Source organism: Misgurnus anguillicaudatus, chromosome 17 (genome assembly GCF_027580225.2).
Source record: "Misgurnus anguillicaudatus chromosome 17, ASM2758022v2, whole genome shotgun sequence".
NCBI classification, from domain to species: domain Eukaryota; kingdom Metazoa; phylum Chordata; class Actinopteri; order Cypriniformes; family Cobitidae; genus Misgurnus; species Misgurnus anguillicaudatus.
This window is the reverse complement of record NC_073353.2, coordinates 15,832,341-15,854,350: the sequence shown is the minus strand read 5'-3', so window position 1 is coordinate 15,854,350 and position 22,010 is coordinate 15,832,341. Positions and strand designations below refer to the sequence as shown.

The following is a 22,010-nucleotide window of genomic DNA, read 5'->3' as shown; positions in this document are numbered from 1 at the left end:
CTCCAGCCCAGGTGGTGCCGATAATCCGCCTTTGCCAACTGCAAGAATACAAACAACGTTCCGGCACGGAGTAATACCGTACCTCACAGCACATCTAATACAAGTCAATGGAGTTGGACAAAAACTACGATAAAACCTGTTGGAATGCATCTTTTGCAGCGATTTTTGTGAGAGCATTGAACACCCCTGACCACTCGGTACTTTTCACATCTTTGTAAACTAAAGTTTAATGCATTTTAGGAAGGATTGTTCCTGTACACCTATACAGCCATTATAGAGGTGGGAGGTGATACAATAAAAACCCAAAATTTCTCATATGTGCAAATTTCAGTCAAAACCGTTCAACTTCATCACAAACAATCTGAAAAAAGGGCTTTAAGTGTAAAATACCGAACTTGTGCTTTAAGGCATGATGATCTTATATATTAAATCAGACTGTGTTTATAATTACTTACATACAGTGAGTTTTAAGAAGGAACTGTGATTAATGCATAAAAGTTAATGTTAAATATGTATTTTAGGTTAGCGTCATGGCATTTGACTTAAGATCATTGGGCTAGTTTTATAATGGAGAACTGGCAACCCTGCTTCTTTCCTTGAGCCTGCATACTGATTGCACGCCTATAATGGCTGGATATTTTTTTTAAATAAACATTTAAAAGCGTTGTTAAATAAAGGGGACAGAGAATGAAAAAACATTTTTACCTTGTCTTTGTTGAATAATGGTATTCTACCCACATTGACAAACATACAAAAAGTGCTAAACATGCTAAATAACTGTCTCATAGAAATTCCTCTTTTAGAAATGTCAGCCAAAAAACAGACCAATCTGAAAAACTGATGCTTATGACATCACAGGCATCTAACTGCCCCTCCACTTTAAAATAATTGGCTACATTTTTTGAGTGGCAGCAAAGTCAGCCAATCAGTAATGAGATTGCAAGTTAAGCCAGTAGGGGGAGCCAAATAGGTGCAAAACAACTTGTTTAAAATCCCCCACCCTAATAGAGCTCTCTGTGAGAGGTTTTTAGGAAGCTTCTAAGGCATTACAGACCCAAACAAACAAAAAAAATGTATACATGTCACATCACAGAACAAGGATAAATACTCCGTTCAATCATTCTATGTCACCTTTAAATAAATCTGTATTTTGCAGAAAAGTTCCTTGTCACTTTTATAGTATTATAAATTATATTTGTATTCATATTATTTCTTCCATACTGTGTAAGTGTCTATGTTGCTTTTTGCTTTTGTATATTTCTAAGATTGGTTAATTTGATACACTGTTTAGTAAACTGGTGAGTAAAACAATTGTTTTCCAAGTCCTCGCCTTCAAAATCTGCGTCTTTCAAAGAATCCAGCCTTCGAATTAGGAAGGTTGTCTTTTGTCAACTTTACATTACTTTTGTCGCATGCTTGTTTGGAAACAATAATTGACAAAAAGAGTTATGTTTTAAAACAGGTTCCAAACATCATACTGTATTTGTACAGTCCATAAAGAAAGCAGCTGCTAAACCATGTGAAAGTACAAACCACATTAACATGCAAGTTTTGTTCTGTTGTGACGACTTCTATAAATTAACATTTTCAAAATCAAAGGCTTCAAGCTCACTATAGATCAGGCGTTCTCAGCCTTTTTCAATTCAATGCCCCCCATTGACCACTACAAAATATGAAACTCCTCCCCCTCATAATTTCTACCCAATAAAACTATAATATACTAGGGCTTGCACAACTAGACATATCATATTTTATATTACAAGATTTTAGATTTTTAGTTGCTTTATCTTATTTAAATGTTTGTTTTGTCTTATTCTGAAAAATGTAGGTCTTCTTGAGGCCCCCTGGTTGAGAAACACTGCTATAGATGAACCTTAAAAACATCACAGTGGTTGGTCTGAATGACGCAAATCACAAGAACCAGACTTTGTCCACACACCATTTACTCCAGTTCATCTTTCATCCACTTTACTCTCATCAAGCTTAGTAATCCTTTCATCATTCATCAATCCTGCATTTCCCAGCAGCCATCAATGTCATAAACAGTGATGATCACAACCTGTCAGACTGATAAAATGCATATCATATGCAGTTCAGTTGGCAGATCATGTAAGATGGGATATGGTGCGAGGTTGACACTACTGTAGGAGGTCAGGGCCGGGCAGCAGCGTTGGCTTTGCGGTGAGCTTGGACGCACCGTGGTGTGCAGAAAGAATATTCCAGATATTCAAAGGGAATCTTTCCTAGCAATGACTCTCCACACTGAAAACATCTCCTAAAAAAAAAAAACATCTCTCAGCAAAGCAGAATAATAACTTATTTATTTTTCAAAACAAGATGAATTGCATAAAGGACAGAAGGGCAATTCCAGCATTATGGATGTGGCATTTGCAGTCAAAACTTTTCCAGACATCATAAGGATAGTCAATACATCAGAAAAATATGTCTATACTCATGTTTACTATATTGTGACACTTCTCTGTTATGGAGGTGACAATTCTGAAATTTGCATAACTACGAGAACATTTAAAAACTTCAATAGAGACTTTGCAAAGGTATTTAAACCACAAAATATGCATATCTGAAATATCAGTATGGGTAAAAACTTCACTTTTTATTTTAATAAGGTTGGATTTGCATGGAATTGCCCAGAAGTATTTCTCCAGACAGAAATGATTAGAAAAGACAACATACCTGATGTTGGTGAGATTTTCTCCAGTTGCAGCCATATTTTGAGCCAATCTCCTTTCTGCAGCCAGAGCTCGCTGCGTGACATCACAAATATCAGCCAATGGCAACAGATCATACAGAAATACAGCAAGACTGACCAAAATTAAGAGTGACTACCTTCTCTCGGTCACTGAGTGCTGTAAATCTCCTCTTCTCCTCCTCCTCCTGTTGTTTCTTAAGTTTCTCTTCTTTTTGCTCCTTCTCCCTCTGTTTCCGTGCTACTTTTTGGGCTTTCTTTTTCTCGGCCTTTTTGGATTCAATTTCTTCAGTAAGAGGTCCAGGAATCTAAGACACATTCAAGCACATTTGAGAAATCAGAACATGTTTGACCCTGCCTGTGAAAACCCAGCTAAAGACAAATTTGTTATTTACCGTTTTCTACACAAAGTCATCCTACATAATGTAAAGACATTTCTGTGAAAATATAACCTTGATATATTTAATATTGACTGAATAAGGCCATAGCGAAGATTGAAATCAATGAGTGAAATCAAACTATGATGCTCACCACTATGCCGCTAAAACCCCACAATGTACCTTTAAAGGGACATTCCACTTTTTAAAAATATATGCGAATTTTCCAGCTCCCCTGGAGATAAACATTTGATTTTTACAGTTTTGGAATCCATTCAGCTGATCTCCGGGTCTGGCGCTGGCACTTTTAGCATAGCTTAGCATAATCTACTGAATCTGATTAGTCCATTAGCATCGTGCTAAAAAATAACCAGAGTTTTGATATTTTTCTATTTAAAACTTGACTCTTCTGTACTTACATTGTGTACTAAGACCGACAGAAAATTTAAATTTGCAATTTGATGCCCAAAAATCTTCTTTGGTTACTTTCAATAGCAGGAGACTATTTTCAGGCGCTGTGTAATATCATTGCGTCTGCCGCAGCCATGTTACGACAGCAAAGTCCTTGATTATTACGCCAGAATGAGAGTATAGTTCCTAGCCATATAGGCCTAGAAAATCGCAACTTTGACTTTTCTGTCGGTCTTAGTACTACAGAAGAGTCAAGTTTTAAATAGGAAAAATATCGAAAACTCTTTGGTTATTTTTGAGTGCGATGCTAATGGTCTAATCAGATTCAATGAACCATGCTAAGCTATGCTAAAAGTGGTACGTACCCCCAGACCTATTGATCGGCTGAATGGATTCCAAAACTATAAAAATCAAATGTTTAACTCTAGGGAAGCTGGAAAACCAGCACACTTTCAAAAAAAGTGGAGTGTCCCTCTAAGTAACCTGCAATTTTATGATTCAAACAGAGATGATGATAAAGAGGCAAAAGTTAAAAACTAAAAAACTAAATTTGGCTACCTGTGCTTTAGTGTAGTCATATTTGTGAGGATGTTCAGCCATGTATTTTCTGAACGTGTTTCTGGTATCTTTCTCAGGAGCAACGCAATATGGAGTCTGTCCTTTCTTATCCCTGAAAAATACATACTAGTTAGGATCAAATGATCCATCTGGCCGCATGAAAACATGTATTTATGCTGTATGTTTTCATGGTAGCAATTTCAGTGTGCATACTTGTTTGCTGGATCACTCCCCGAATCCAATAACAGTCTAATGACAGATTTCTGTCCGGCTGCTGATGCCACGTGCAGTAAAGTGAAACCTGCCAAGTCTATGGGCTTGTTAAGAAGACATGAAACATTAGGGGTGTCTGAGGTAGACTTCTCTTGAACGTTTCCCTCCGTTTCCTCCGATTTCTTGTCCTCTGGCAGTTGAAGGAGCGTACGCAAGGTCTGGACGTCCCCTGTTTTACATGCGGTGTAGATAGTGTCCCTCAAACTGTATTCCCACGAGTCGTCCACTTCATCTGAAAAGATAAGGACATATTATGAGGAGTAAGATTCAAGGTCATATTAATTATTATTTAAACAAGTTTTATTTAGCTTTTGAAGGAAAAACAAGGTATGTGCCTAATTTTGAGCCTAACGATATATCGTCGTTCATCTTCTTCAGGCTGCCGTTTTTTGCTTTTGGGTTTCCTCTTTGACCTCCCATGCGTCTCTTTAAAGTCACCTTCAACTTCAGCTTCAGCTTCTTTTACATTTTCAGCATCTGCAATTTTTTCAGTTAGCTCTCTGTTGCCAGAAGCTTGAAAGACAAGCAAATACAAGGTTGTGATTATTAATATTAAACCTTACATCCCTTAAAACTACCAAAACATGCTAATTACCTTCACGTTTCTCTTTCCTTTTCCTTCTTTTCTTCTTATTAGGCTGGATCTCATATTCTCTAAGGTCAAGGGTTCCCAGCGTCATCTCCACTGTCTCCAACACTATTGTGTCTTCCTCATCTGAACTTGTGTCCTCTCCACCTTCTTCAGGCACTGACCACAAAACAGTTCTCAAATAAGTAAGTGCATGTTCAAAAACACAGCATTTGCATCATAATCACTCACGAGTTCAGACACACCATTTGTGTTCGGCTCAGGGATCGTCTGACTAACAGGTTTAGGGGTTTTCTTCTTCCAGGTTTTCTTCGATAGACTGAGAATATTGGAGATGTCAGCATCTTTTTCATGAAATCAAACAGGCATTCAATACAGACAGGACAGATATGAAACAGAGCTGTAACTGAGATCTGAACATACCATGAACATGTAGAGTCGACAGCAGATCAAAGACTCGTCGTACTTCACTAAATGTGGCTCTGCGGGTGGCGAAAGGAAGTACGCGAACCCTCTGGTCTTTTTTGTCCATGGGTGCTCCTCGACCTCCAACAAATATGGTTTTGTTATAACTTGGTGCTCGTAGAAAAATGGCATTTGCCTCCTTTAAATACCCAGCCCAGCTTTCCAGAAGATCATGAATATCCTGGTTAAAACAGGCATATATTTTGATCTTAACTTCTGTGCAAACCTGAAGCTGTTTATCATGTTTTTTGAGTATATAAAACAAACAAACGCTTCTTAGACATTTTTATGAAGTACCAGTACATATACCTTCACCAATGCAGCCTCATTGTATCGTCTAAGGGCAGCCCCTGCAGATTTAGGCGTGTGGCTGCGATTCTGAGAGTCCCGCAGTCCCTGTGCAGTTCCTCGTTTTGCTCTCACCGTGTATCGATGAAACGTCTTATGCTGCAGAATCTCTTTTCTGAGCATTACACAAAAGAGATCAGGAAAAACATTCAACAGTACAAGTATTTCATGTTAAGGAATTAGTAAAAGTTTGCACATACCCTTTAAAAACTGCTCCAGCGAAGTGTCCACCACCAGTCATCAGAATAACCCAAATAGTGTTGTGTGATATTTTCAGTAAAGACGAAACCAAGTCTTCGTCACTGTCCTATAAACATCAAAAAGAATTAGTTCAGATGTGGCTTTTTTCATTTTTGCTGTGAAGATTTTTAGCACCATCTAGCAGTTAGAATTACAACCAACGGTGTAGTCCACAGATCACCCCTCGCTTTCGAAACCCATAGTGAAGCTACAGTAGCCACCACAGGACAAACACGTCATCGTCTGAGCTGGGGACACACCTAAGGACTCGCTAAAACATTCTAGGACTGGACACATCACACTTAAAAGAACACGCCGACATCTTGGGACTCTCTCTCACCCACCGCATCCCCCAGAGCTAGACAAGTCCATACATACCCCCCCCACCTCCGTGCATCCTGTAACTCCGTCCGACGCACCCACTGCTAGCCTAGCCTAGCACAAAGACGCAAGTAAATGGTTCCGGCCAGCACACCGCTCCCAACAAGTGACAAAACAACACCAACATACTCCCATTTATATGTTTTGATTTTTATAGTCACATCGTGAACAAATAACAAGGTAATAAGAGACACAGCCATCTTTTAACAGTATACATACTGGAAACTATATTCTCAGAAGGCGAAGCACTGCTACTTGGGCGAAGTGATTAGCGCAACACTGACCGAACTCTCTGCTCCTCACCAGGGGGATTTTTGGGTGCTGCGAGCAAATCACTCTATAAATAGGAAAATGTCTGCGCCATTTTGTCACTCACTGGAAGCAGAACGCCAGCAGGAGCCATCCACCTCAAGTCTTTGCGCCAAGCTTAAGCCAGGCTTGAGGTGTGTGCGTCAGACAGAGGTACAGGACGCACGGAGATGAAAAAGGTATGTGTGGACTCATCTAACTCTGGGGGATACGGCGAACAAGCTAAAATACCAAACTGTCTGCGTATTCCTCTAAGGATTGTTTCTTGTAACTATAAACAAAGACAGAGAACAACTGGAAAAGATGATTAGTTGATATGACCAAATTACATTTAGAATCTGAGCAAAAATCCATAGGTGTGTCCCCATCTTAAGGCAACGTAGTGACAAAGTGCAAACTATAGACGGTTTCATCGGACGCACGTGATACACGTCTGGATCCAAACTTTACTTTCTGTTTCATTTTTTTAATGGTCTGACTAGTTGCTAAACTGATCTCTTGAACAAATGCCTCGTCGAAAATAACTAATGTTTTGGTTTCCTAGGTAATTTAAGCGGATTTAAAAGAGGAACTATATTTTATGGCGTAATAGCACTTTTGGGAGTACTTCGACTCGCCTGAAAAGTCCGCTCCCCTTCTCCCTCTCATAATGGGAGAGGGAGGGTGTTACTGCGCCGAGTCGAAAAGTGCTATTACGCCATAAAATATAGTTCCTCTTTTAAATCCGCTTAGAAAAGCTCTACGTTTTATTTTGTACCACCAAACTTGTTCGTATAACTACTCGTCTTAAATAGGAAAAACGTTGATGTGTTTGGTCACTTATAACTTTATCTCTGATTGGTACCATTGAATGAATGGGGCTAAGCTAAATGCTATCGAAGCGTCGCAGTGCGCTCCAACGCTTACGTGCACGCACACAGATGATAGAGGGATGTATCAACAATTCTTAGTTAAGGTAATAACATATTTTAATATTGAAAATGAGTAGACTATTCCTTTAATCAGGCAGAATCTAATTCAAGATTCAAAATATGCGTTAGCAGCCTATATTAATTGTCAACGATTTGGGACAAATATAATGTTACTTAATGTTAAACTTAATGTTTGAGTGGCGCGGCAGGGATCTGAGTCACAGAGGACACCATCATAGAAAATAATGTGTTTGATTTTTAGATACCTAGTACGACGCGGCGCTTCTCGCCCCGACCCCAATTTACAGTCCTTTAAGGAGCAGACTAATTGATGGATCGATTTACTTACTCTCTTGCTTTGCAAAACACAGCGATACATTGTCAGGTATTGTCCCTGGATGTTTTGAAAAGCGACTTTAGTAGACAGTCGACAAAGGGATTGATTTGTGTCCAAAGTATTGTCTGTTTCTTCAGGAGTCACATCATTTGCAAGAAGCTCCTCCTCTTCACTATCGGAATCTGAACCCGAAATGCTTGATATATCTCCTGTTGACAGGAAGAGAGGCAGATAAGACAAGATATGAGGTCCAAAAGAGTTTCTCAGTGAGGTTATATGAGCAAACATGAATCTACCTGTGCCAGTTTTCTTTTCAAACTCATCCACTGTGACAGCTGATCTTCCTTCCAGACGTTGTCTTAGGTTAAAGCGATGCAAGTCAAGTTTGTAGTGCTCCATCTAAAAAAATTTGTTTTTATTTTGTGTGATTAAGTACATGCATTTCAAATACTGCTGCAGTTTCATTCATTTTCAGTGAAAAATAGTAAGAATCACATATTTTATACTTTTTATGCATATTTTATAGACTTCATCAGAGTGTTTAACATTAAGACACAATAAAATAAACTAATATATATCTAAATACCAGCATTTTACACAAGAACAAAAGTAAACCGTTTGTGTTAGAGATCACTTTACAATTAAATGGAATCTGTAAGTAAAATGATTTATGTATGTGACTAATTTTCTGTTTATTGATTATAATTACTGAGAAATAAAGAGAAATAAATATTTTACTTGCTCTTCTCGACTCTCGAAAGGACACTGACAAGCCGAGCAGAACATCCTGTCCGACACTTCACCAACAGTCGCTTTTGAACTTCCATCTATGATGATTATAAAGTGTTTGAAATAAACATTTGAGCACCATTCATTCATACATGGTCATGTCAGGTATGTCTGATGTCACACTCTTACCTTCAGTGGATATAGCAGCAGTAACGTTAACGTTAGATGAGGGCTGGAGAGGTTCGTGATGATCCAGCGGTCCGGGTCCCGACCACTCTCTGAGCCCGGCTGTGAGAGTCTGATCCACACACAGTCCAAACACACACCTCGACTCCGGTGATGTCATGATTAAACAAACACATACCACCAATATTACCTGAATAAACGAGGAAAATATAAAGTACTCTCAATCTGACAGCTGCTTTCCTAGCAAAAAGCAAAGTCTTATTCAGCACATGAAAATGCTAAATAACGCTAGTATCTCAAATTCAGACAACTAACCAATGGGTAATATTGATTTACCTTGTTGGTAGTGGCATCGAGCTTTCACAGTGTTAGTTTTTATCAGGTTTTCATATTTTCAATCCAGTGTTGAACGTTGTATCAGATTACACACGTGATCATGTTCAACGGTGGCCGCCACGTGTCAAAAAGAACGTACAGCGTAAAAGTTCACATTTTCATATCACAATGCATCAATAATTATTTCTGTATAATATTTCAATATTTTTACATTATAAATAATAAATATACATACATTTATATAAAATATGTATTTTATATAAATGTATTTATAGGCTATACAAATTAATAGTGATTTAAATGGCTCATCTAGCCACTGAATTATATATGTTGGTGTACTGAAACTTTTATAAACCACATTTACATATAAGTATAACCAAATACAGGTATAACCCTGCTTTAAAAAACAATAAAACCATTACAGAAAATTCTAATGCCTTCCATTAATCCCAATAGGAACCATTTGCTTTTACCATTAAAACCACTACACTGTGTGTTTTGGGCAATATTCCATTAGAACCAATAAAATTCCCAATAAAGCCATTAGAATTTTCTGTAATGGTTTTATTGTTTTTTTCAGCAGGGAAAGAAGTTCCACTCAAATGAAACTTTGCTTTGGAGAATAATCAATATACGCATCTGAAAGAGTCAGTATGTGAAATGAGTGGTTTCTCTGAACTGAACAGTTTGTAAAATAAGTAATTTGTCTGAAACCGCTGTGTGCAAAAACAGTATGCATGAAATACCCAGATGGTGTAATGCTTCAAGATTTCTCAGTACGCATGGATACTTTTCTATCCCATGAGGCCAAGGGATCTGAAAGCCACCAAATTAAATATAAAAATACATTATAAAATTACACCTTTTTAACGATCTGAATATAATCATAGGTTAACAAAAATACAGGTCACATGACAATATAAACATGGAGGATAGTATGTCCAGAATGTATACATACTGCACATACTACACTGCAAAAAAATGACTTTTGTCTTGTTTTTAGTACAAATGTCTACAAATTCTTAAATAAAGATGCATTTTCTTTATGAGCAAAATGACCTAAAAAAATAAGTTTAGTTTTTATACACTGAAGTGAATTTGTGCTTAAAACAAGCAAAAAAAATCCGCCAATGGGGTAAAAAAAACTTGAAATAAATTTACTTTTTTTCTTAAACACTTAATTTAAGAAAAAATTCTCACCCCATTGGCAGATTATTTTGCTTATTTTAATCACAAATTCACTTAAATTTTATGTATTTTGTCCAAAACTAGACTAGAATTTTTAGATATTTGTACTAAAAACAAGACATAAATACTAAGCAAGTAATTTTTTGGAGTGTAGGCTGTTCGACCTAATTTGGCGCTGCAAGAACCGACAGGCGGATGACATCACAAAGGTCACAAGGGCATTTTTACATGTACAATTTTATTGGAACTTAATTTACAAAGTAAAAAAAATCCAGTTTCATTATTTTGTCATATTGGATTATGAGTATCTTCACTTTCGTCCTCCTCTTTTTCTCACTGGTTTTACAGTGGACTTGCTCTGACTGGATGAGTCTGGTTTCGTTGGATTTTCACTCTGTGAAACTTAAAATTGAGACAAATTAGTTAACATTATGATATGTCCAGTTGAACTTTACAATATTCTGTCTAAATTGATGTTATGATGACATACATGAGGTATCTTTCTCAATGTTTGAAGAAGGTCCTTCTAATGCTTTCCTTAGCTGCTCACATCTGAGCTGTAAGTTATGCTCCTGCTCCATCAGGCTGCTTTTTTCTTCCTGCAAACCGCTCAGAAGAGCTTGCTGTGACTCTATAGTACTGAAACAAAATAGCTTTGAAGAATCTGTGAATTTCATTTTACATTTACATGTTACATTTATATTTTTATTTATGTGTGCCACTCTTGGTAGATGCTTTTTTTTCAAAGCTACTTAACATTGCATTTTTATCAGTTTGCCTGTCTTCTCCTCCCTTGGAATTAAACCTCTGTGCTGCTAACACAATGCTCTACCAACTGAGCTAATTTCATGTTTTTAAACTGAATTAAAACTAAATCGGTCTCTCATTTTGAAATGTATGTGGATCTATGAAAATCTTTTTAAAAATGGTAAGAGTTTGAATTGAGTACATGTTGTGTTAGGTGGTCATACCTAGACAAAGTTAATTCTTGTAACTGGTTTTCTAGACTTTTTCTCTCCAGCATGACAGAATCAAGTTCAAGCAGTGAATTCCACAGGCCTTCATCCATCTGAACCATCATGATCATCCTCCGGTCCATCTCCTCTCTGCTGAAGTTACATTCATGCAGCTGATTCAATTACTGCTGCATCATGTATAGTTCACTTGGGGGCGGTTTCCCGGACAGGGATTAGACTAGTCCTAGACTTAAACACTTTTAAGAGCTTTCCAAACTGAAAACAACTTGCACTTACATATCTAAAAAATACACCAGTGCCCTTTGTTTTACCTCAAAACGCACACAGGTAATGTTTTAGTAAGACATGTTTGTTAAAACTAGTTATATTTCCTAATTAAACTAAGGCCTAGTCCTGGATTAAGCTAATCCTGGTCCGGGAAACCTCCCCATAATGTGTTTGGCTAAACTTTGATCAATTCACAGTTGAGATAAAACATCATCATGTCATCATTTCCCAACTATGGTTTGCTCACAAATAATAAATATGCTAAATCTTCGGGTACATAAAATTATTTACCATGTGTTTACATCTTTATTCACTTGCTCCAACTCATCTTGAGTACGCTGAAATTCGGTTTTTGCGTCCTTGAGTTGTTGCAACAAATCCTGACACAGAACAAGTCAAGCACGTGTGAGATGAAATCAGCTGATCGTAACCATACACGTGGACCGCGAGAGACTCACCTGTATTTCTTGGTCGTTTTCAAAAGTGATTACAGTGTTTTGTGGGGTGCTCGTTACAAAGGGGGAGAAAGCTTTCTCGCACATAGTAAAAAGATGTTTAACTGCTGGATGAATGAAACACAATACTTCAGTTCCTGCTACAAATGCCTCGAGATAAACAGCAAAAAAGTCCCTGAAATCGATACATGTATGCCCTCAATTGATGAGCCACTTGCGAAATATCGCTGATAAACACACGCGCGTGATTACTCATCAGCTCATTAAAAATATATAAATTATTAATTTAAAGACACACGTGTCCACATATCTGTTCAGGATGATTTAGGGCGTGACTAAAACGGTAACGCAATTTTTGAAAGTTTAGCCAGACTGCGGCTGTTTCTCAATCAGAAAGCTGCAGCCTCTGGAGGTCGCATTTCCAGCCTGCATGCGTCATCATCAGGCTGTTTTATTTTAGAATATTAACTATAATAAAGTTGATTATTATTTTTAGTTGATCATAAATTGTTGTAGTATGCTTATGACTTGCAAATACAATGCTCAGTTAACTTAAATAAACCATTATGCGCAGGGTTGCCAGGTCCAAGAAAAATTTCGAGCCCAATGACAACTTAAAACCCGCTCAAAAGGAATGAAAACTACCCCAATTTTTACATTTGTCCAATCACAGTTGAAAACTGCAGGATTACAACAAAAGGCTGTAAAATAAACTCTTACATTACTTTTAATGTACTTTCCAGATGAAAATTTTCTTAATGCACTTAAAGTGCTCTATTTTAACACGCTATTCTGTTCTAAATATACAAAAAATATACTTTTAGATCTTCTTAATCTTAAGAAGTACTAGTGTACCCAACCGTGCCATTTTGAGACAAAGTATGAACTCTGCCCTTTTAACATACTACCTCTGTATTTCATTTTTTTTAATTTAACTTGAAAAGATCATACAATGAACATTAGGAAAATAAAGAACGTTCATATAAGTCTACAGATAAACATTTTCGCGGCCGCGGCACATTATAAAACTAGCCCAAAAAACCGCAACCCGCGGCTCCGAAATTTTTCCTGCAACTGTATTTTCAAAATAGCCCAATTAGGGAAAAACCGCAAACCTGGCAACACTGATTATGCGACCTCCCCAGGATTGAGAAACGGCAGTGGCAGCTTTCCCGCGAGTGGGCGTGGTTTCAGGGCCCACACCGGACACGCCTCATCGATTGAGAACAGAGAATTCTGCCAAGATTTTATTTTATTTATATAAAACTTATTTTATTTACTTGTCAACTATTTAATTAATTTAAATTTGACTGGGTGGTTAATTACACATTTTTATGTGCTGTTATAAACTGAGAACACATTTAATATCGGACTTTACATGCATTCATGACAGTGTTGATAAAACAACGCTGTTAAATGTGTGAAAGCTATACGAAAAATACAATATAGCTATACAAACGTAGGCAATAATTGTAACTTCAATATCTTTCCATAAATAATTTGCACAATTTTAAATATTCTCACATTTTCATTACTTCCGCCTGAAATAAGCAAAATAAGAGCCCGGATAGCTCAGTCGGTAGAGCATCAGACTTTTAATCTGAGGGTCCAGGGTTCAAGTCCCTGTTCGGGCGGCCGTGTTTTAAGTAAACGTGAACGATTCAAAACACCCAATTATGAAATGAAAACGGTAGTTATGTATGTGTAAGAGCACATGAAAATAAAACACGGTTATAGTAATTACAAATATTTGGCTGTGTATAGTAGACATGATGTAACAGGAAGACACTGAAGAGCGCTTAAAAGGCAGACACCAGAAACCAAGACTGCAAATGTCTGCAGTCATGCAACACTCATTGGTTATCATCCTCTTGGCCCTAGCAGGACCATGCTTTTCCTTACCTGTTCAGGTAACATTATCTTCTTATACATGAGAAATGCATATAATGTACATTTAATTTGTATTAATCAAATCACATATTTTTTAATCTCTGGTTGGTAGAATTCCTCTTCTTCATACATTGAAGCAAGCAGAGGTAGGAGAAGCTACTCAGGTAAAGTATACTACATTCATTTACACATATGAAACATTTGTACTACTTTTATTTTTTTTAATGTAAATGCACAATAAAAACAGAACATGTGTCAAATGTTTTATCTCTTCCCAGATGACATTGAGGAAAATGATAAAACTGCCATGGACAACATTATAGATGTAAATGACTATGAAGGTAAGGCTGCATACTTCTGACATGTATTTTTGTCAGTCCTATGAAATGTTTTCCCTTGTGTTCAAATATCATTACCTTCCTGTTGCAGGTGTCTATTCTGTGGACGGTACTAGTCTCAGAGAGGGAGATATAGCTGTCTCTGGTAGGAGTCAGAGGAGCTGTTTTGCCAGGAGTTGCCTGTGGAACAAATCTGTTGATGGTCGTGTGTACATTGCCTACACACTTTCTACTGAGTACAGTAAGCAGACACTGTATCATTTCTTTCACAAAAAACTAAATTCAATTTTGTTGAATTAAACCTACTGTATGATCTATCCATTACTACAACTATTGAGCTATACGAAAACCATGTTTATAGCTTGTAATGCTTTGCTTTGTGCAAAGGTGATGTGGACATACAAAACATTAAGAGAGGCATGGGGCAGATTGAACATGACACCTGTGTGCGCTTTGTGTCCAGAACACACCAGCATGACTACCTGGATATTCAGCCCAAATCAGGGTATAACCCCATGTTTTTTTTTTAAGGAAAAAAATAGTTTTGTGTATATGTGTATAACAAGAACTGGTGGTGGATGATTGATATGCAGATGCTGGTCATATCTGGGCGCACGGGGTGGCAGACAAACACTTTCACTACAGTCACCAGGGTGCACTATACCTGGGGTCACTTCACATGAGTTAATGCATGCCCTGGGTTTTGTGCATGAACAGTCACGGGGCGATCGGGACAACTATGTCACCATCGTGTGGTCCAATATATGGAAAGGTAAAGTAAAAATTCTATTATTGGTATTTTCATAAAGTAGTTTTGTTTGTGCTATTATTAATTCTTCTGTTTATGATTATAGACAGGATGAGGAATTTTGAAAAGTTCAAAACAAACAACTTGGACACCCCCTATGACTTCGGCTCTATCATGCACTTTGGAATGTACGGAAATGTTTAATATATATAACAGAAGTTGAATGGGAAAAGAAATGACAATTGTGTTGATGCATGTTGTATAATTTCAGGTATGCCTACTCTGAAGATGGTGGTCCTACAATTTTACCCAAACGGAACCGGAATGTGAAGATTGGACAGAGATCAGGACCCAGTGACTTGGATATAATGAAGATCAATAATATGTATAATTGTGATATGGAATAAAATCCATGTACAAAACGAATAAACCATCACAGGGCTAAAATCAATAAAAATATTATAAAACTCATCTAAAATCATTAACACTTTTAATCATGTACCTCTTTCAAAATGTTAATTGATGTCATGACATATAATATTAAGTAATTTAAAGATAGGCATTTTAGCAGATGCTTTTAATCAAGGCGAAGCCACTTTTATTGAGGAAAACAATAATTAAGTATATGATTTTTTGTAACCTATAATGTTTAATTTTTTTATTTTACTGTTATTTTTGTTGCTTATTAAGTAGATGATCTCAGCACTTTATATAAATAGCACACAATAATAAACTTTATTCATAAATATATTTGTCTTTGTTGATCTGTCATTTGAATGGAATAAAGTCTTTACGGTTTTTTTTTAAAGTTATAATAAATGAAAAGATGGTTTCAGCAGCAACAACATAAACGGCTTTTATGGATTAAAGCAACACTATGTAGTTTCCATGTAAAAATGACTTACAGCTCCCCCATGTGGTTGAAAAGCGCAACAGTGCGTGGTATCAGACACTCTTCTGCAGGCAGGGGGAGGGGCGGGGCTGTGTTTCCTACCCTCCAACGCCACTTTCAGAATGTGCTTGTAGCAGCTAGGAGGCTGCTCAGGTTGCAGCAACAGTGCAATTTGTCCAGTTAAAAGTTGTTCTATCACTGAAATAATTTTAGAGAAATTATTTAAAGGTAAAAAACGACATATTGTTGCTTTAAACGCAACTTCCGGTAGACTTTCACATAGAATCATTAACAAAAGAGTCCTTTTACATTAGTTTATTTCTGAAAACAAGGGAATGACAAGTAAATAACCTTCATTCATATATCATATCTTACAAGTATCAACTATTACATGAGCTAATATGCTGTGTAAAATTAATGTATACAATGTTAGCTACAGGTCCTTGAATTCTTGTCTGGCTGCCAAACCTTGTGATCCATGCATATCGTCTCCGCTCGTTTTTAGCAAACCAAAACATTTTTCTTTTGACAAGGTATTTGTTTCAGAGATGAGTTTAGCCACTAGACAGACAGACCGATAAATAAATACAAACCGGAAGTTCACTTTGGTTTAGGCGCGTTGAAAACGTGCGTGTGTCCAATGAAACCATCTAAGTTATAGCATGCAATCAAATCAGTAAAGTGAAGACAAGTATATGTTAAAAGTAAGTGTTGTTTTACTAAATCAGCTGATCTCAAAGCTAATAAATAAGTATGGTGACAACAACACTAAGAATTACACACCCAAATAAGCTGTTATTTACTTTGAAAAATGATGGGGTAATCCTGTTTGCACTATGTATTCACTATTATGAGTACAGCATAAATGGCTCCCAAGATGTTGGATAGAGGCCTACAGTGCAAAAGTCTGCCACCATCACCAGCTTTGTTGTTTTAACAAAGTTTTAATGTCCATCTATATATATTTTTCCTCTTTTTTAAGATACAAACCGAAAATACAGGAAATATGTACACAAAATTAAAAACAAAACCATTTTCAGGACTAAATGTCTTCTTCAGGCATCAGTCAGTATTTAGTGTGACACATCTTGAGCTTTTTTGAGGAGACTGAAGTCCTGAAGTCATTAGATTAAAATTAGAAATTAGGATTTAATTTTATTTACGTTTAAGAGATTCTGCAGTTGCCTGCTATTGTTCAAGTGAAAGGGGAGTTTACCCTAAATGCTTGACACTTCAGCTTATACTTTTATACTGTTTTTAATACTACATACACATTTCCTGTATTTTCTGGTTGTATTCTAATAAAGAGACTGAGAAATAATTATATGATCACTATAACATTGCAAAAACAACAAATCTAATGGTAGCACTTTTGCACAGTATATATGTGTGTGTGTGTTGTTTAGTGAGGGCATCACAAGAATCAGCAAGTCTTCAAGTGATCAATCTTGAAAATGCTTGAAAGTGCAAAGTCAGAGCTAACAATAAGCCACTACAGAGCCACATGAATGCTTTTTGTCTTGCCAAGCCTTCTATTAAGGAAATACACTAATATCAAATAATGATATAGGAAGACACGCTAATCCCACAGTGCATTGCTAACCTGGAGTAAAGATGGGTGGTACTCTGAGGGTATATATTTTAGGACCAGGTGCCCATATTTTACTTCTGTTTACATGCTAACTTGGTTGGGTCCACACAGAAAACCAGAATATACTCATATGGTCACCAGCAAGATGCTCTGTGTGGGTATTTTTGTGGGTTTGGTTTTAAAGTCCTGGGCTTTACCTGTGCAGGTAAGAACAGCTAAATATTACTGCAGTTACAATTATAACACAGTTAAATGGATATTTCATGAATGAATTGTCTTACATTAGAATTCCTCAGCAATTCACCAAGCAAAGCTGAGGTCAAAGAGGGGATATTCAGGTAAACACTTTGGCATGCAGTAAATATTGTTGCAATGAATTTGCACTTATGTACCCTCATACATTTTCTCACTAGAGCAATATGTGGAGCCAGAGGAGATGAATGCAATGGACAAGATTCTCAGAGCAAATAAAAGTATGTGACATAAACAGAGATTAACACAGAATTAGACCATAAGTGTAAAACAGTTTGTGTTTCTTCCACCAGTGACAAGAGGGGATTTCTTCAGAGAGGGTGACATACTTAGTTCAGGTGCACATAGATCGGCTATCACATGTGCAGCAGGAGATTCCTGCCTCTGGCCAAAATCTATTGACGGTTTTGTGTATGTACCTTACATCATCTCACATCTTTATGGTGAGTCATATTTCTTTCTTTCAATGGAGTATCTTTTAATGTTAAATGGTGTATCGTTGTCACTACGCTCAGTTTAATCTCCTCTTTTACAGATGATATGGATAGAATCACTATAGAAACTGGAATGTTGGACATTTCCTCTAAAACCTGTGTGAAGTTTGTGCCTCGCACACATCAAGCAAACTTCCTAAACATCCAGTCTAGATCTGGGTGAGTCCATTTCAGACATAAATGTATGTCATTTTCTATAGAAGTATTATGTAATCATGTCCTATATGTTTAAAAAGTAGCTAAAATGATTAACTTTATCAACTAATAGTTCCTCGTAGCATCTGAACATAACTGTATAAGACTCACAGAGGATATTTATGATGATAATTGGCTTTTTTTAGAAATAAGTGCCAGTCATCTAATTTAAATGTTATCTTCAATCCTGTCATTCCCTTAGCTGCTGGTCATATCTGGGAATGATAGGAGGGAGTCAGATTTTGTCTTTGCAGTCTCCAGGCTGTATGTGGTCAGGGGTGGCGTCCCATGAGCTAATGCACGCTCTGGGATTTGTACACGAGCAGTCCCGCTCCGATCGTGACCGCTACGTCACCATCCTGTGGGAAAACATTATAGAGAGTAAGTTTGTGTAATCCCCAAATTATTTATTGGAGTCAATGCTTTCAGAAAGACGATGATGTTTTTTACATGATTTTTGTATAGATCAAAGGCACAATTTTAGGAAGTATGAGACCAATAACCTCAATACTTTATATGACTACAGCTCTGTTATGCACTATGGGAGGTAAGTAACTATATGCATGCTTTTAACTTTTGTAACTGTTTTATTTGTTATGCATTTAACTAGTCTGAATTGTAGTAAATGATCTTGCTATAGCAACCTATTTCCTCTGATCGATTTTACTTTTAACATTTATTTCTATGAGTATTAAGAATTACAAAGTGATTTATCAGGGATCAGATTCAAACTGGTTCAAATTTAAGTTACACCCTCAGAAAAAAGTACAAAAGTTGTCAATGGGACGGCACCTTTTAAAAAGGTCCTAATATATACCTTTGAGGTACCAATATGCACCTTTTAGGTACAAAATTTGTACCTTCTCTTGTATCTTTTTTTCTGAGAACCAGTAACTACTGACTCTAACATTGGCTTTGATTTAAAGGAACAGTTTGTAAGAAATTTATATCAATTAATCATAAAATGGCCCTGATATGTCACTAGACATTAAGAAATCATTTTCATTTCAAATACTTGTATCACTGACAACAGTGGTCCGGCCAGGATATTGCCATTTAAAAAGTGGAGTTGCAGCCCTCAACTGATGTTTATGTTGTCACGTTGTGTATTGGCCACCAATTGTGTGATTGCAGTACCAGTTTTAGCCACAAGTTTTGTGATTACAATACCAGTTTTGGCCACAATCCTACATTCTGTTCCTTTAACTAAAAATTTAAGGAAGCAAAGTTTTTGTAGTTATTTATTTACATTATCTCTGAAATAAATGTACACACAGGTATGCATTCTCAGAGGATGGGGGACCCACCATCATCCCTAAACCAGACCCTTACATTCCTATTGGCCAGCGAGACGGACCAAGTCCTCTGGACATTCATAAAATAAATGTCCTGTATAACTGTGGTAGGAATACATTTTAGTCTAAGTAACATTCAATTTAGCTTAATTTAGCTTTCTGACTGTGACTGATATCATCCCTTTTTTTGTCCACTAGGTGGCTTGGTGTAAATTTGTGAAAAGACATTGAATGGAATAACCATAATCCAGAGACTGCTTTTATCACATTATGATGCATTGAGATTTTGATTACTGATTTTATTATTTGACATGTCCTTAGTCAATATTACCTAAATCAAGGTTATTTTTCACAGAATGTTATTTAAAGTATGTTTTTATGAAGCAAACAGTAAATGAAAAAAACATGACTTTTTAGGGTTTTCATGGACTGGGTCACAAATGTGAGTATGATGGCTGATGAATGTGGGTGCTCTTAAAAGCATTTGTTCTGAAAAAAGACAGGTGATTTATTTGAAAAAAATTAAAACTTTCAGTGGTGAACAGAATCACAATAAAACACATCACAAATCACTCAGATATTCTTTTTGTTATATTGCAATAAAAATGCACATTGTGTCATAACTGAATGTGACATTTAATGCATATAAGTGTCATATTAACTCTTTAACTGTCTGGGTGGAGTTTTTGAGTGTGTGTGGGGGGGGGTGAAAAGGTGATATGCACCTTCAAATTAACGCTGGCATTCTTTGGTCTAGAAGCAAAATCTTGGTCTCTTTTTTTAAGAAGACATTTGAATGTTTTACTGAAGTGTTTGAAATTGTGAATATTAAAAAAATAGTTATACCAGTTTACATTTATTTTAAATAATAAAAAATAATGCAATAAAGTAAGTATTTTATATTTAAAAATCATAATGTTTTACTCCAAAAATACCACAACTATAAAGACACAAGTTTTAGTTCTGAACCAAATTTTAATTTAAAATCACAAAATAGGTTTCTGTAATACTTTTAGTGGTTTTACCAACAAAGGCCACTAGGTGTCAAAGGTTAGCTGCATTATCTTGTCACAAATTAATAAATTACTGTCCCTAATGCAGAGAGTTTGTTATTAATGCAAAAAGGTTTTGAAATATGAAAACTACATTCCCAGAGATTTCCAACAATTTATAGTTTGTCAAGATTACTTCAGGTTTATAGGATATTTACAAGTAAATATGTAATAATAACACCTTGGGCCCATCGACATTTTAGAAAATTACTCTTACAACTTATTTTTTTGCAAAATGGTGTTGAAATATAAAGACTACATTTTTAGAGCTTTCCAACGACATATAGTTTGGGACAGTGACTGTTAAATTAATATATTTACATTGTACTGTACCCTTTCTGTTTCTGGGATGGTACCCTAAGGTTCTGTTTGGTACCTTTACAGATATACAAATCATAATGCAATGTTGTACCTTTTTGAGTATATTACTGTACCTTAAGGACCTATTGTGTACCTTTAAGTTAAATGTTTTGTACCCCTAACATTTAAATATATAAAATTGGTCCTTAAAGGCACACAATAGGTCCTTGGAATATAATATTGTACCCCAAAAGATACATTTAAATGTGTTACCCATAAAGGTATTTTCTGACAGTGTACAGAATCATGTACTTTTTACATTTAAATTCTAGATTTAATATTTCACACAAAAATTGTTTATTAAACATTTTGTATGGAATAACCAGTAGAAAATGTGCAGTAGGGATTACAATACCATCAGTTGTAGGACGCTTGGTTTCAACAAATAATTTCTATATTGTATTTAAAATAACATTTTATAAAGTTAACCTAAAAGACATTTCATGGTTAGCTAATTTAAACATAAATAATTTTATAAGCATGTAGCTGTAAACATATATTTACTTCATACCTGTGTTGTGCCCAAATCTGACTTAGATTCTGAATCTCCTTTATGTTTTTGTTGATGTGAAAACATCAATTACCAAATCCAACTCCACAAACACCATGACGGGTGAAACCACCACCTTAAAATTATAACATTATCAGCATTCTAAGCAGTTTTAATGTTTAATAATAGCTAATGTCTAATAGATCAAATGTTTTTGCATACCATTTGACTTTGTAGATAAAACCTTTTTCTGAATAAAAAGTCCCAAAATGTAGGCTACAAATCTTTAAAAAAACTCATGTAAATAAGTTGTACAGAATAAGAATATGTTAATATCTCAATTTTGACAAAAAATGTCAGATAGAACTT

General features: G+C 36.1%; 4 protein-coding genes and 1 non-coding gene across 8 annotated transcripts; 3 read left to right on the top strand and 2 right to left on the bottom strand.

Annotated features, from left to right (window-relative positions):
• Positions 1-1,941: 1,941 nt before the first annotated feature.
• ankzf1 (ankyrin repeat and zinc finger peptidyl tRNA hydrolase 1) lies at positions 1,942-9,284 on the bottom strand. 2 transcript variants are annotated; one of them, XM_073855046.1, is made up of 16 exons: positions 9,158-9,284; positions 8,825-9,011; positions 8,645-8,733; positions 8,203-8,305; positions 7,919-8,115; positions 5,929-6,035; positions 5,690-5,843; positions 5,345-5,561; positions 5,161-5,271; positions 4,922-5,074; positions 4,698-4,839; positions 4,267-4,560; positions 4,054-4,165; positions 2,848-3,015; positions 2,695-2,765; positions 1,942-2,275 (listed from the first exon to the last, which is right to left on the bottom strand). In XM_073855046.1, the coding sequence occupies exons 2-16, from the start codon at positions 8,979-8,981 to the stop codon at positions 2,152-2,154; spliced, it is 2,199 nt and encodes a 732-aa protein (XP_073711147.1). In that variant the 5' UTR covers positions 8,982-9,011; positions 9,158-9,284; the 3' UTR covers positions 1,942-2,151. The 2 variants fall into 2 exon arrangements, with proteins under 2 accessions (XP_073711147.1, XP_073711148.1); XM_073855047.1 differs by having other exon boundaries at positions 4,922-5,065.
• A 1,280-nt stretch (positions 9,285-10,564) lies between these two features.
• On the bottom strand, positions 10,565-12,342 carry LOC129452070 (uncharacterized). Of its 3 annotated transcripts, XM_055215744.2 has the most exons (6): positions 12,241-12,342; positions 12,048-12,151; positions 11,881-11,969; positions 11,317-11,454; positions 10,836-10,984; positions 10,565-10,747 (listed from the first exon to the last, which is right to left on the bottom strand). In XM_055215744.2, exons 2-6 carry the CDS (start codon positions 12,129-12,131, stop codon positions 10,656-10,658), a joined length of 552 nt encoding a protein of 183 aa, XP_055071719.2. In that variant the 5' UTR covers positions 12,132-12,151; positions 12,241-12,342; the 3' UTR covers positions 10,565-10,655. The 3 variants fall into 3 exon arrangements, with proteins under 3 accessions (XP_055071719.2, XP_055071718.2, XP_055071720.2); XM_055215743.2 differs by lacking the exon at positions 12,241-12,342 and having other exon boundaries at positions 12,048-12,234; XM_055215745.2 differs by lacking the exon at positions 12,241-12,342 and having other exon boundaries at positions 10,565-10,750; positions 10,848-10,984; positions 12,048-12,234.
• Positions 12,343-13,595: 1,253 nt separating this feature from the next.
• hce2l2 (high choriolytic enzyme 2-like 2) lies at positions 13,596-15,768 on the top strand. The gene is made up of 8 exons (XM_055216487.2): positions 13,596-13,954; positions 14,047-14,098; positions 14,213-14,275; positions 14,364-14,513; positions 14,660-14,777; positions 14,866-15,044; positions 15,127-15,208; positions 15,292-15,768. Exons 1-8 carry the CDS (start codon positions 13,877-13,879, stop codon positions 15,425-15,427), a joined length of 858 nt encoding a protein of 285 aa, XP_055072462.2. The 5' UTR covers positions 13,596-13,876; the 3' UTR covers positions 15,428-15,768.
• On the top strand, positions 13,606-13,678 carry trnak-uuu (transfer RNA lysine (anticodon UUU)). Its single transcript has one exon. It is a non-coding gene; the product is annotated as a tRNA-Lys (tRNA).
• A 1,880-nt stretch (positions 15,769-17,648) lies between the features above and the next one.
• On the top strand, positions 17,649-20,311 carry hce2l1 (high choriolytic enzyme 2-like 1). Its single transcript, XM_055216488.2, has 9 exons — positions 17,649-17,708; positions 17,790-17,841; positions 17,917-17,976; positions 18,049-18,198; positions 18,291-18,408; positions 18,647-18,825; positions 18,910-18,991; positions 19,722-19,846; positions 19,938-20,311. The coding sequence occupies exons 1-9, from the start codon at positions 17,649-17,651 to the stop codon at positions 19,949-19,951; spliced, it is 840 nt and encodes a 279-aa protein (XP_055072463.1). The 3' UTR covers positions 19,952-20,311.
• The last annotated feature ends 1,699 nt before the right edge of the window (positions 20,312-22,010 follow it).

Excerpts from the sequence above, each read along its gene's own strand:
- ankzf1 (XM_073855046.1), bottom strand. The coding sequence starts at position 8,981 with ATGACATCACCGGAGTCGAGGTGTGTGTTTGGACTGTGTGTGGATCAG. Across the intron at positions 8,116-8,202 it reads TGAAAAGAAAACTGGCACAG|GAGATATATCAAGCATTTCG; the intron begins GTAGATTCATGT and ends TCCTGTCAACAG. Across the intron at positions 5,272-5,344 it reads TCTGCTGTCGACTCTACATG|TTCATGAAAAAGATGCTGAC; the intron begins TTCATGGTATGT and ends TGCCTGTTTGAT.
- LOC129452070 (XM_055215744.2), bottom strand. The coding sequence starts at position 12,131 with ATGTGCGAGAAAGCTTTCTCCCCCTTTGTAACGAGCACCCCACAAAAC. Across the intron at positions 11,970-12,047 it reads AAAACGACCAAGAAATACAG|GATTTGTTGCAACAACTCAA; the intron begins GTGAGTCTCTCG and ends GTTCTGTGTCAG. Across the intron at positions 10,985-11,316 it reads CAAGAATTAACTTTGTCTAG|TACTATAGAGTCACAGCAAG; the intron begins GTATGACCACCT and ends ATTTTGTTTCAG.
- hce2l2 (XM_055216487.2), top strand. The coding sequence starts at position 13,877 with ATGTCTGCAGTCATGCAACACTCATTGGTTATCATCCTCTTGGCCCTA. Across the intron at positions 14,778-14,865 it reads GATATTCAGCCCAAATCAGG|ATGCTGGTCATATCTGGGCG; the intron begins GTATAACCCCAT and ends ATTGATATGCAG. Across the intron at positions 15,209-15,291 it reads TCTATCATGCACTTTGGAAT|GTATGCCTACTCTGAAGATG; the intron begins GTACGGAAATGT and ends GTATAATTTCAG.
- hce2l1 (XM_055216488.2), top strand. The coding sequence starts at position 17,649 with ATGCTCTGTGTGGGTATTTTTGTGGGTTTGGTTTTAAAGTCCTGGGCT. Across the intron at positions 18,199-18,290 it reads CATCATCTCACATCTTTATG|ATGATATGGATAGAATCACT; the intron begins GTGAGTCATATT and ends CCTCTTTTACAG. Across the intron at positions 18,409-18,646 it reads AACATCCAGTCTAGATCTGG|CTGCTGGTCATATCTGGGAA; the intron begins GTGAGTCCATTT and ends TCATTCCCTTAG.